Here is a 13,924-nt window from a genome sequence, read left to right on the forward strand (position 1 = left end):
TGATTTCTTGTTTTCCTTTTCTTTAGTGTGTTATGTAGCTGTTTGTGCATGTATACGATCTGCAGAGTCATAAAGCTCAAAGTCTTCCACAAAAGGATTTATTCTATCTAAAAGAGAAGCATAATCCAGACCGGGCTAAAATGCCTCATTCAAACACACCCCACATGTCTACGTCACAATGTGGAAATATTTGCATAATGCAGCCCAAATGTTCACGCAAAGAAAGAAGGCGTGGTTTCAGTAACCGCAGCAGTGTTGATGCAACCATGTCAGGGAGACGCTGTGTGTTTCTATACGAAAGCAGAAGCACTTTGGCAGCCTTCCGAAAGAAGATGCAATTAGGAATCATTGGTTAAGATTTGTTTACAACAGAACAGCACAACTAATTTGTGCAACGCATTTTATGCACGACCGTTTCATGAACTTAGGAGAGTACAAGGCTCGCTGTGCACAGGCTATTTAAAAAAAAAAAAAAAAAAAAAAAAAAAAAAAGGGGTCAATTCCGAGTTTGCTGTGACAATCTGGTGCTTCTGAATCAGTGACTGTAAGTATGTTTTGTTATTAGTTTAAGTATTTGCTATTAACTGTTCAAATGCAGAGTTTTGCGCAGCATAGAGAGAGTGTGTTTGTGTGTGTGAGGGGAACAGGGTCATATCACAACGGAGTGTACAGCCCGTCAGAAATCATAGCACGTCAACTGTCTTAATCGCAGCTTGTGTACAAATACATACGAGCATCATCACTGTGTCTGTCAAACGACTCTGTTCCCCTTTCGGGCTTGAACTGATGGTAAAACTAAGGACATTATTAACTGTCTTTATATTTACTTTGAAAGCTGAAGCTCACGATTATGGTAAGGGGTGTTACATTTCCGACGCGTGCTTGTTGTGTTCGGCCAATTACAATGCAATCAGCTGGCCAATCAGAGCAGACTGTGCTTGTCGGAAGGAGGGGCTTTGAGAGAGTCGGGGCATAGAGGAACTACAATAATGTACAGTATTTGAAAAATAATGTGTTTTTTGAACATTAAAGCATGTCAACATATTCTGTCACACCAAATACACAAAATAATGATCTTTAAAATAGCATCATTTGACCCCTTTAATGAAAATACTGTTCATTGTCAGTTGTATTGTCATGTCCATTAATATAACATATACAAATTTGATTTTGAAATCAACATCAACTCAGCATCGACAAGATTAATAAATGCTTTAGAAGTATTTGCTAGCTCATGTTAACTAATATAATTACGTTTACTTTTTCTCATATTATCCAACATAGTTGTGCATCATTCTGAATTGAGGTGAGAAGTTTATTTTTTTTTATAATAATATCAATTTAGTGCAGAATTTAAACTGAGGTAGTAAATATTGCACCATTTAATGAAGTAGAATTAAAATTAACTGAAATTATAAATACTACTTATAGAAATTTGGATTTAGATAATATCAGCATATGAATTATACATACTAGTTTATATATTGTGTCAATAAATAAAAACTTTTCATCCTAGAACGCATGACTTGTGCATAACAAATTGTTCTTCCTGTCATTCAATTTCATATTCCAATTCAATTCAAATTCCCACTAATAAATTAAAAGGGAGCTAATTTTTTCAATTCATCATTGCTATCCAATATGAATCATAAAGAAAAGCGTATTCATAAAGGGTATTCATAAAGAATACCCTTGATTGAGGGTATAATAAATGCTTTTGAACATACAACATTTTATATATTTCAGTATAAATTAATTTTGTGGACCAAGGTGGAAGAACACTTCACTTCCCAGAATGCATCACTTCATGCCAGCCCAAATTCAATTCATAGTCAATTAATGGAAAGGGAGTCAATTTTTCAATTCATCATTGCTATCCAATTTGAATGAGGGAAACAAAATGCATTTCTGGTCCAATTTTGAGCGTGTAGTATGTACTGTCGTACAGTCTAGTGTTTATTATACATATTTAAAGATGAAGAGTGCAATGTTTCTTTGCCTTTCGTATTCCTCATTTAGAGGTGTGAATCTCGAATCTCACACAATTCAATTACGATTCAGAGGACAATGATTTGGTTATAAAATGATTCTTTCATTATTTAATTTTCTCCAAATATTTTATTAATAATTACTATGTTACTAATCACAATATTTTTGCTATATTATCTTGGTTATGACAAATAAGAACAATGGTGTAAATAACAAACAGTAAAATAAATACAAAATAAGAAAGAAATTAACAGTGCTTTACTTTTTTTCATATTAAATCAATTTAACAAGCATTCAAGTAAGAAATAAAACGTAATAAAATGTAAAAATAACCACTTGCATTAATTACAAATATTAAAGCTAAAATATATATATATATTCATGCATGTTCTTTTTAAATAATATTTAATAAGAGTAGGCCACTTCATTTACAGCAAAACAGTACATTAAAATGTATGATGTTGGCCTATTTAATCACATTTTAAAAAAATATATATATTTTATTTTTATTCATTTTTATGAATAATGAATAAGTGTAAAACCAGCTCAACATGAAAAAGTAACTAGCAATAGTTTCCAACTAGTAAGCCAATCTGAAAAGTGCAAACAGTGTGACTGTAGTGCAATCCAAACATTTGTTTGAGCAACACTGACTCAAGCAGCCTGTTGAAAGCAAAAAGCAGCTATCATGATTTATTCAAGATTTATTCAAAATGCAACTTATTTAAAGAACATAAAAAGGTTCCCTCTCATGCAACCAAAAAGTATGCACATAAAACTGTCTGACCCGATCCAGTGTTTATGTGGAGGCCGAGCTTTGTGCATCTCCTACAAAGCGCCAATCTTAGGTGAGAGATAAATGAGTGTAATTGCGTGTTCCTCCACAGGCCTAATTTCCAGCCCAATCGCCAGAGTGATAAATCACGGAGCCAGAGCGTGCGTAAAGTTTTAACGCACAAGCCGCAGCATCTCCTGGCCTCTGCGGGCATCTCTTGCTCACCTAAGCCAATTTAGTCGACACAACGCAATGGGGGACTCTGGGGTGGTAGACTACAAATCACGTAAACATGCTACAGGTTATCGCAACACTATTACTTCGCTGAAGCTGCAGCAGGGGGCTTCCAAAGAGTCCTGCATTTAATGAGAGAAATTTATTATGAAAAGCCGTCACCGGATTGCACTTTACCTGTGTATTTGGGGTACAGAGACGCTGGCGATTTTTCACCTTAAATGCGCTTCAGAAACAGCGGGTATCATGCCCTTCGGTTTGAAATGGTACTGCTGAAAGATGAAACGTCTTCTGAGCTCTTATGGACTCAAACGGCATATTTTTCAGTATGTACTGGTATTGTGTTGCACTCTGTCTTTGTTCTGTCCAGCAAGTCAGCCGGAAGAAAAGCAGCTCCACAGCGTGACGCTACATCAGAGGATGCAAAGTGTGAACGCCCTACGTGAAAACAGATATGTGTCATTTAACCATGCAAAGCCACATGTCCTGTTCATCATGTTCATGTTTTTGTCTGCTTGACAGGACTATACAAATTTGTGTATCTTGTTTTAGAGCAGTTAAAATTTGGTGCTTTGAGTACAATTCTCTCATCCTGACCACTGGATGTTCAACATGGCACGTCATGGCAAAGAACTCTCTGAGCATTTGAGAATTAAAATTGTTGCTCTCCACAAAGATGGCCTAGGCTATAAGAAGTTCGGTAACACCCTGAAACTGAGTTACAGTAAAGTGGCCAGTGGCATACAGAGGTTTTCCAAGACAGGTTTCACTCGGAACAGGCCTCGCAAGGGTCGATCAAAGAAGTTGAGTCCTTGTGCTGTGCGTCAGGTGCAGAAGCTGGCTTCAAAAAACAGACGCATGAATGCTGCCAGCATTGCTTTAGAGGTTGCAGAAGTGGAAGGTCAGCTTGTCAGTGCTCAGACCATACGCCGCACACTTCAACAAGTCGGTTTGCATGGCCGTCGTCCCAGAAGGAAGCCTCTTCTGAAGCTGGCTCACAAAAAAGCCTGCAAACAGTTTGCTGAAGACAACCTGACCAAGAGCATGAATTACTAGAACCATGTCATGTGGTCTAATGAGTCTAAGGTAGACTTGTTTGGCTCAGATGATATCCAGCATGTGTGGTGATGCCCTGGTGATGAGTACCAAGAAAATTGTCTCTTGCCTACAGTCAAGCAAGGTGGTGGTAGCATCATGGTCTGGGGCTGCATGAGTGCTGCTGGTACTGGGGAGCTGCGGTTCATTGAGGGAAACATGGATTCTAACATGTACTGTGACATTCTGAAGCAGAAGATGATGCCCTCCCTTCAGAAACTGGACCGAACGGCAGTTTTCCAACATAATAGCAACCCCAAACACACCACTAAAATGACAACTGCCTTGCTGATGAAGCTGAAGGTGATGGAGTGGACAAGTATGTCTCCAGACCTGAACCCTATTGAACACCTGTGGGGCATCCTCAAGCGGAAGGTGGAGAAGCACCATGTGTCTAACATCCAACAGCTCCGTGATGTCATTATGGAGGACTGGAAGAGGATGCCAGCAACAACCCGTGCAGCTCTGGTGAATTCCATACCCAGGAGGATTAAGGCAGTGCTAGATAACAATGGTGCCCCTACAAAATATTGACATTTTGGACACAGTTTTGACATGTTCACTTAAGGTGTACTCATTTTTGTTGCTAGCTATTTGGACAATAATGGCTATATGTTAAGTTATATTTAGAGAACAGTACATTTGTAGTTCTATACAAGCTGCACACTGACAACTCTAAAATATTTCCAAGTTTAATTTGTGTAGTATTGTCCCTTGGGAGGATATACTAAATTTTTTGCTGAAATTTGAGGGGTGTACTCACTTTTGTGAGATACTCATACATACATATACATATATACATACATATATATATATATATATATATAAATAATTAAAAATAAATAAATGGTATTACAACCCGAATTATGGAAATGTTGGGACATTTTTTTACATTTGCATAAAATGAAAACTGAAAGACTTTCAAATCTCATGAGCCAATATTTTATTTGCAATAGAACATAGAGAGCATAACAAATGTTTAACGGAGAAATTTTACACTTTTATCCACTAAATGAGCTCATTTCAAATTTGATGCCTCCCGTACAAGTCTCAAAAATGCTGGCACGGGGGCAACAAAGGGCTGAAAAAGCAAGAAATTGTTTAAAGATTCAGCTTGGAGAACATCTAGCAACTAATTAAGTTAATTGACATCAGGTCTGTAACATGATTAGCTATAAAAAGGAATGTCTTAGAGAGGCAGAGTCTCTCAGAAGTAAAGATGGGCAGAGGCTCTCCAATCTGTGAAAGAGTGTGTAAAAAGATTGTGGAATACTTTAAAAACAACGTTCCTCAACGTCAAATTGCAAAGGCTTTGCAAATCTAATCATCTACAATGCACAACATCATCAAAAGATTCAGAGAAACTGGAGAAATCTCTGTGCGTAAGGGACTTTGGGCCCTCAGGCGACACTGCATCACTCATCGATATGATTCTGTCATTGACATTACTAAATGGGCCCAGGAATACTTCCAGAAACCACTGTTGGTAAACACAATGCCAACTAAAGCTCTAGCGTGCAAAAAGGAAGCCATATGTGAACATTGTCCAGAAGCACCATCGTGTCCTGTGGGCCAAGGCTCATTTAAAATGGACTGTTTCTTAAAAATGTTCTATGGTCAGACGAGTCCAAATTTGACATTCTTGTTGGAAATCAGGGATGCCGTGTCCTCCGGGCTAAAGAGGAGGGAGACCTTCCAGTGTGTTGTCAGCGTTCAGTTAAAAAGCCAGCATCTCTGATGGTATGGGCAGCTTGCATGTTTAGGTTGACACTATGAATGCTAAAAGGTATATAAAGGTTTTAGAGAAACATATGCTCCCCTCCAGACGACGTCTATTTCAGGGAAGGCCTTGTGTATTTCAGCAGAACAATGCAAAAAAGCTATTACAACAGCATGGTTTCATAATAGAAGAGTCTGGGTGCTGAATTGGCCTGCCTGCAGTCCATATCTTTCACCTATAGAGAACATTTGGCGCATCATTAAATGAAAAATACGTCAAAAACGACCATGAACTCTTCAGCAGCTGGAAACCTATATCAGGCAAGAATGGGACCAAATTCCAACACCAAAACTCCAGAAACTCATAACCTCGATGCCCAGACGTCTTCAAACTGTTTTGAAAAGAAGAGGAGATGCTACACCATGGTAAACATGAACCCGTCCCAACTATTTTGAGACCTGTAGCAGGCATTGAAATGAGCTCATTTTGTGCATAAAATTGTTAAATTTCTCAATTTAAACATTTGTTATGTTATCTATGTTCTATTGTAAATAAAATATTGGCTCATGTGATTTGAAAGTCTTTTAGTTTTAATTTTATTCAAATTTAAAAAACATCCCAACATTTCCGGAACTCGGGTTGTAAAAAGACTAAAAATGTCTTTCTTTTCCTAAAAATTTTTTATTTTATTTTTTTATTTAGTATGATATGACATCCTTAAACACTTAAGACACTGTGTAGTTTTACCTGCATTTGAAAGGGTATTTAGTCTTAATTTTCACAGCTGTCATTAATATTCACATGATTAAATGATTATCCCTGGGGTTTTATCCAGATAAACACTGGTAGTTAATTTAATGATTCACAGGTGACTTTAATTATTCAATAATTATGAAATTACTAGAACAACTATATTTCGCATGTGCATCATATTTACTGTATGCTTGTATGCAGCATAATTTAATTTGCTTAAGATTTTTTTATTTTTAACATAACATGTAACTGAATTAATTAAAACTGAGTTTGAATGCTTAAAACAATCAGAAAACAAAATATAAAATTGTGCTTCAAAAATTCATCAAAAAGAGAAAACTAACACCAGACATGGGAATAAAATAAAATCTTTTTTAGTCTTCCAAACTAAATTTAGCTGTTTAATGGTTAAATAACTTAAAAAAAGAAAGCAACATTCATTCTTTTCTATTTCCAAGGATGAAAACGGAAGATGACAAAAGCCTTTACACACAGTCAAAAATGTAGTACAAAGGTTACTAGTTCTGTACAACAAAAAAATCTCTGAGAATCCTTAATCCAGCAATAACAGTTCTCATTCAGCGCCTCTATTGTGGCGCGAAGCCCTTGAGAAGAAGCGCGCAAAGACACACAGAAAGAAGAAGTGCACACAATTTTCCATGACATCTCAAAGCAAACAAACCTTTTGTTGTTCTTTATGTTTCATGGCTGCTCTAAAAGAGGGCAGGAAAACGTTCGGCAACAAATAAACAGAGCTTTGAGGACAAATAACAACTTATAAACAAATTCTAATAATTCCAGTCAGAGAGAGAAGAATTGGGGTGATAAAAATCTTTGAGTACATTTTTTTTTTTAAATACAGCCCCTTTTCCCCTTTAATTAATTTACATGTTTACATTGTTTTATATAATCGTAATCATGTATATGTCAATTATCTCACATCGTGACTACCACCATTGAAAAGCACAAATTAATGGCTGCATCTCATCATATCTTGAATAAAAGGACATGGCACAGTCAAATGAAGTACGTACCTGCTCAATGTCAAGTGTCTGGATTAGCAGAAACTATTCTACATGCTTCATGCAATTTGTTTACATGGAACGCCATTCTACAGATTTTCATTGGCAGTCTGAAGTAAAAAACCTACTTGATGCTTTCTTCAGATGAACATTTAGTGTACTGTGCTTCATAAAAGCCAGTGTAGCTATATTTCAAAACCTTTCAAACTATCTCAAAGTATTCTCAAACGCACCTAATGCCCTAGAAATGCACGATACCTTTTAGCTTTCAACAGGACCAGATAGTTATTTAAAAATGTATTAATCTTTCATTTCATTTTATAGTATATGTTAATATTTGTTATATAACATATTCAATCCAAAAGTTGTTCTTGTGCTATATTATGTAAAGATGGCACTTCTCTGCATAAAGTTGATACAATTAAATATCTTGGAGTGTGGCTTGAATTTGAACCTTCATTTAAATCACATATTAATCATATCTTATATAAAATCAATTTTGGTATTAGTACTTTACATCGATCTAGAAATTGTTTTTCATACAGTGTTTGTAAGAAACTTGCCTCTCAACATATACTTCCAATCCTTGATTATTGTGATGTTGTTTATTAGACTGTAGCAAAATTAGATCTTGCTCTTCTTAACACAGCATATAATAGACTTTGCAGATTTGATTTGGGGTGTTCTTTTTATACTCATCATTGTATAATGTATGATGCACTTCAGTGGCCATCTTTGCACACCAGACGACATATTCACTGGCTTCAATTTATATTCAAATGTGTTCATTTTTAATATCCTAGTTATTTACAACAACACTTTGTACCTTTTTATTTAAATTATCAAATTAGGCATTCTGTTCAGACCTATTTTTTGTTCCTCATGTTAAAAAACCATTGGTAAAAGAGCTTTCATGTTTAAACGTCCAATAGACTGGAATAATTTACCTGCTGATATTCAATCTATTACATCATTTAAGATGTTTACGCAAACTCTGTTATCATATTTTACTTTGGATTGTACATGTTATTTTTGAAGATGTTATAGATTTTTTTAATATATATATTTATTTTTTGGCTTATGTTGCGATCAGATTCACTGACTGGTATATTTTGTATTATGTTTTGTTTCATATTTGCTACTAGTTATTTTTTTTAATGTTGTGGTGCTTTTTTTTCAATTAATGTTTGTGTTTTGTTGTTTGGTGTTGTTTATGGATGTAATGTTCATTTTGTGTTTTGTTTTGTTTTTTTGTTACTATGTTGTGATTGTGATACATTGCGGGACCCCCTCGAAAACGAGATGGTACATCTCAAGGGGTTAATCCTAATAAATAAATTCAAAATAAATTCAAATATATAACCAGGCACGTGCACAGGTAGGGCTCAACCTGTGCAGAGCACATGCCCTTTTTCCCCTTATACTCCAAAGTGCCCTTTTTTGGTGGTGGTGGTGTTTTTTTGTTTGTTTTTTCTTCCATAAATCAATGCTATAAATCACCCTTTAGGTCTGTCTGTCTGTTTTACAAATATTTAGTATTTATGAAACGTATTAAATAGAGCTTGTGACTAAAATCTTGTTGGATTTGCTCAAACTGTCAGTAAAACCTCATAACTCCACCCCCTCTATCTGGACTGAATGAACTGAAGTTCCACAGCAGCAGTGTTGCCAAGTCCGCGGGTTGAAGCGACATCAATAACGTGATATTTAGCCCCTGGAATGTGAATTTACCAGGGGAAGCCCACCAATAAAAACATGTATTTTAGCCCCCAGAACGCAATTTTTAGGGGGACCCCCCTCGAAACACGATTGGGCTAGTTTTGAGTTGCAATTGTGCGGGTTTTGTTGTTTTGTTCTGAAAACCTGGCAACCCTGCACAGCAGCTGAACGAATTCTTGCAGAGAACTCTATAAGGAAACTCTATAAAAGCTCATATTTTATGTATTTGAGGTCTGAGACAGGTGGGACATGAGAGAGAGGGCTAGCATTTGCCATCTGATAGTCAATAGCCTACACTTAAATAACTTTTGCAGACAGTAGCAATTCATCTTTAATCAAATGAGTCTATATGAGTGCATAAGTGTATCTATATGAGATACAATAAACTGTTGATGAAAACAATGTGATGCCACCGTTTTAATGATGGAAGAAATGCGCATTTGCACACATTCGCTGGTCAAAAACCCTTAACAAAATTTGAGTGATCCTCATCACCTAGGTAAAATATATTTCTAAGGAATTTCTTCTTTGATTTATGATTGCTGATACACCTAGTTTGTTAACATTTAATCACATTATATGGTCACATGGTTAAACGCTGTAAATATGCACGTATTCGCTAGCTAATTTTTGAATCTAGCTCATCGTCTTCACATGTATAAATGCAGTAAAACATGGTTTTACTACAGTAATGTTGTAGTAACTAAAAAAATAATAATAATCTTACAGAATCAGATCACTGTGAAATCTTTATATTTTTTGATATACAGGATTAGGAGGGGAGAGCTCAGGTACAATTCAAACTCACTGCAACTGTACTTTTCACAATATTTTATTAACTTTTTTCACTGCTGGCATATTTAAGGAAAGTGAATAAGAGACCTTCAAAAGACCAACATCCCTGGTCCTCCACCGTATCACGTTTTTAGCAGGTATGCAAATACATGTTGGATAAGCTATATAGCTCCTATTTTCACTGAAATTGTGTTCGACATAATTATTTAAATTATATTTCAAAATAGTTAGGCAAAAATACACATTGCTTTACCTTCCCCTCTTCTCAATGACATACATAAACATGTTAACCAAATAATGCAAATTAGCTTATAAAACTAAACAGAAAAAAAAGAAAAAAACTTTTTTCTCCAAACATATTCTTATTGAACTTTATGTGTAGAGAGGGACATCCCAGTGGATCACAGTGAAGTCTTCAAGCACATGGTTCACAGAAGATTGCTGTTGTAATCGGTTTAAAGAAGCCCTGAAACCCTGTATAATTACTGTATATTATCTTATTATTATAATTGTTATTAATAGGAAATAAATCTAAAGCAATTTTAAAAAGGCAGCGGCTATTTGCACAGTGTAAATAGCTATAGATTCTATTTACATGTTAAAATAGCAAGGTTTTCTGCTATTTATGTTACTTATTGCAAATAGTGGCAATTATCCACACCTCAGTATTGCAATACATTATAAAACAGTATGCAATAATTACGTATTGAGTGTAAATTGTAGTTTTAATTCAAATTATTAAATAGATGCCACCTTATTGGGACAATAAAGCCCTAACTACACCTATCCTAAACCTACCCGATACTTTTATTTTCAACTTTTTGATTATTTCCTTCATTTTTATTGAAAATAAATGCCTTTCTGATGCAATATGAGATTTGAAAAGGGAGAAAAAAAGTTTGGTAAAAGGCAGGCTCAAATTGTGTCAAATAGCACATGCTTTACCATCTTCGCCACTGAAACTGATGCTAAGTAAGAGTCTTTTTTTTAGTGTTGACTAACCCAATCACAAGTTAGTGGGCGGAGTTAGTGTAAATAGCCTTTGCCAACAAGGCGGGCTATTTGCACTTAGTGTAAATAGACACTATGTTTAAGAAAATGGATGGGGGGGGGGGGGCGCCCTTTTTTCAGTTTCAGCACATGCCCCTCAAAAGGTCTGTGCACGGCCCTGTATATAACATTAGCTAACAAAATAAATTTAATAAATATAATTAAACAAAAAAAAAATAATAAATGCATTTATTACTATGCATTTATTAATACAATTATTTTATTTAATTTAAATTTTCCAAATATTGGCAAGCTTTTCATGGAGAGATTTGTGCACCCTGCCAGTTTGCTAGGCAGCTCACCGGGTTTGGATCAGAACTTGTCATTTTTTATCTCATCAAAAATGCAGTTTTTGTGCTTTGCAGAAGACCGTTGGTCAGGTGGGTCTGAAACAGCATGAGGGTAAATAAAAGATGACAGAAGTCTCATTTTTGGAACATGTATTCTTCCATTCCACGAGTAAAGAAAAACTCTGCAACAAGTCGCTACCAAAACGCTGCAGGTGAGTTTGCTTCACTGCTGCCGTTTTTTCACGACTAGAGTTTATAAATTGCCTTTGGGACAAAATGTCAGACGGATCATTCTTTCCAATTGAAAAAGGTCCAAAGCAGGAGCAAAGCAATAATGAAACTATTCTGACAAAAACGGGAAAGCGATTGGCTCAGTACTAAATCTGACACACACTGATTGTTCTGCCGGACTCCAGCGCTTCGATCCGGGTTCGGAGGTCATGCGAGGTCACGGCGCTGTATCTCTCAGATTGGTCGCTTCTTAGGACATGGCCAAATGGGAAGGAGAGACCAGTGAGTTGAGCCAAACTACATTAGCCAAAGTGGGATCAGACGAGATATTGAGCTTGGGAAAAACAAATCTCGATAGGCGTTGTAAACTGCCGTCAAAGCGAATCATGGTGGCCTTGCTGAGTGCGGCAGTCCCACAATGCAATTAGAATCTGACCACTTCATCACACCGCACACCTGATGTTCTCGCTTGCGCCGCGATTGATATATATTAGCGGCGAGCGCAGCTGTCTGAGAGGAACTGGCTGATGTCAGATTACATATGCTTTTCATGGAAATGACAACGTTTCCCTCGCAGGTACGTATCGCAGCTGACAGCTTTATCAACACAACAAGTCAGTGTATCCTGACCGCAGATATCCTATCAAATCGGCAGTAGTGATGATTTGTGTGCGGAACAAAGCATCTGGTTTCAGACGCAGATGCGATCATGTCGAGGCGTGATTTCTGATTAGATTGATGTGAGTTCTCAGGCTTTATCTCACCTGGCCAGGTTTGGCGTCCTCACAGATCGACGCCTCGTAAGGAGTGGCGAGTTCAGGAGGGTTGTCGTTCACATCCAGGATGCGGATGCTCACCGCCGTCTGAGACGCCATGGACTGGTTATCTGAGGAGAGGCAGATGAAACCATCATCAGAGCCATCGCCACTGCTCTGGAAGTTATTTGCAGCACTAAACGTTTTTAAAAGTAAAAACATCACACTAGTTTGTGTGGGTCAACTGGAGTGACTTGAGCACAGGTTCAGTTGCTAGAAAACACACACTTACAATCTGAATTCACTACACCATACGTCACTTCAGATTAAAAGCATCTGACAATTGCATAAACTTACTGTAAATACACTCATTATTAAACACTGAAAAATACTATTCATAACACATTTCTGTCCTGTTTACTAGTGAAAGTCACTTATTTTTGTAATAAAGTCAAAAGAAAGAAAATAATGACAAAAAATAAACAAATAAATAAAACACTGAAAATTACTATTCCTAACAAGTGTTGTGTCTTGTTTTTATAATATCTAAGTCAAAATTAAAAGAAAGAATAGATAAGTTATGTTTTATAATGATACTATAATACATGATATCTAATGCAAGAAAAAAAGAAAACAACAACATAACCACAGTGAAAAAAAATAAATGTTCCTAACAAGTTTGTTTGGCACTGTTTGTTTAACAGTGGAAATCAAAATTAGAAAGAAAGACAGACAGACAGAGTTATACAAGAAACATTCAACTTTAAAAATATTAATAACTTATGTTTTTTTTTTCTTTCAGTAAAAATATCAAAATATCTATTAAAACAAGAAACACAATACTCAAGAACAGTGTCATTTTGTAGTGAATTAATAACTGTTATGGGAAATTGCGATCTTCCTCACTATCTGGTTTTCACTAGAGGTTTTTGCAGAGGACACTTGTTTACTCTCCTGATTTGATATAATGCAGTCTGACATACAGGCCAGAATATATCACACAGATTGAATGTGGCATCAGTGTATCCACAATAGAATCCCAATCACAGGAAACAATGTATCGCACACAGAATGTTACATCTGAAACAAAGAATTCTCTTAACACATGCACCGGTTGTCATGACGACGGCAGAGTTTACGCTGGCCACATCTGTGAGCGGCAGGAAAGAGCAAACCCAAACACTGTGATTTTGTCTCATTAGATTCCACTGAAGCACCGCAGCTGTATTTTGCATGCATTTTAAAGCCTGCATCTCAGCTTCATCATGAGTGTATGACACTGGCCAGCACAACACAGCCTGCAGATATATAAACAAAGTTTGTGTCTGAAGGCACTTCTAACCACTCTCTCAGCAGTGAATTCATCAGGAAGACAATTCTTCTGCAACAGTCTTGAGGAAATTAACAATTAGCAACTCATATTCTTAACAAAGACAAACAAGACTATAGACAGACACATTTAGTGATAAGAGCTGACATAAAAACAGAAAAATGGA

General features: G+C 36.2%; 1 protein-coding gene across 1 annotated transcript in view; it reads right to left on the bottom strand.

The window, feature by feature from the left end:
* LOC306879671 (cadherin-22-like) overlaps positions 1–13,924 on the bottom strand; it is a gene marked incomplete at its 5' end in the record, with an annotated part of 112,786 nt that overhangs the window by 37,803 nt on the left and 61,059 nt on the right. Inside the window, one exon of the mRNA XM_079432821.1 lies at positions 12,438–12,559. Within this exon, the coding sequence (XP_079288947.1) occupies positions 12,438–12,559 (122 nt within the window). The remainder of the gene's footprint in view (positions 1–12,437; positions 12,560–13,924) is intronic.

This window comes from Barbus barbus (assembly GCF_936440315.1).
Source record: "Barbus barbus genome assembly, chromosome: 13".
NCBI lineage: Eukaryota > Metazoa > Chordata > Actinopteri > Cypriniformes > Cyprinidae > Barbus > Barbus barbus.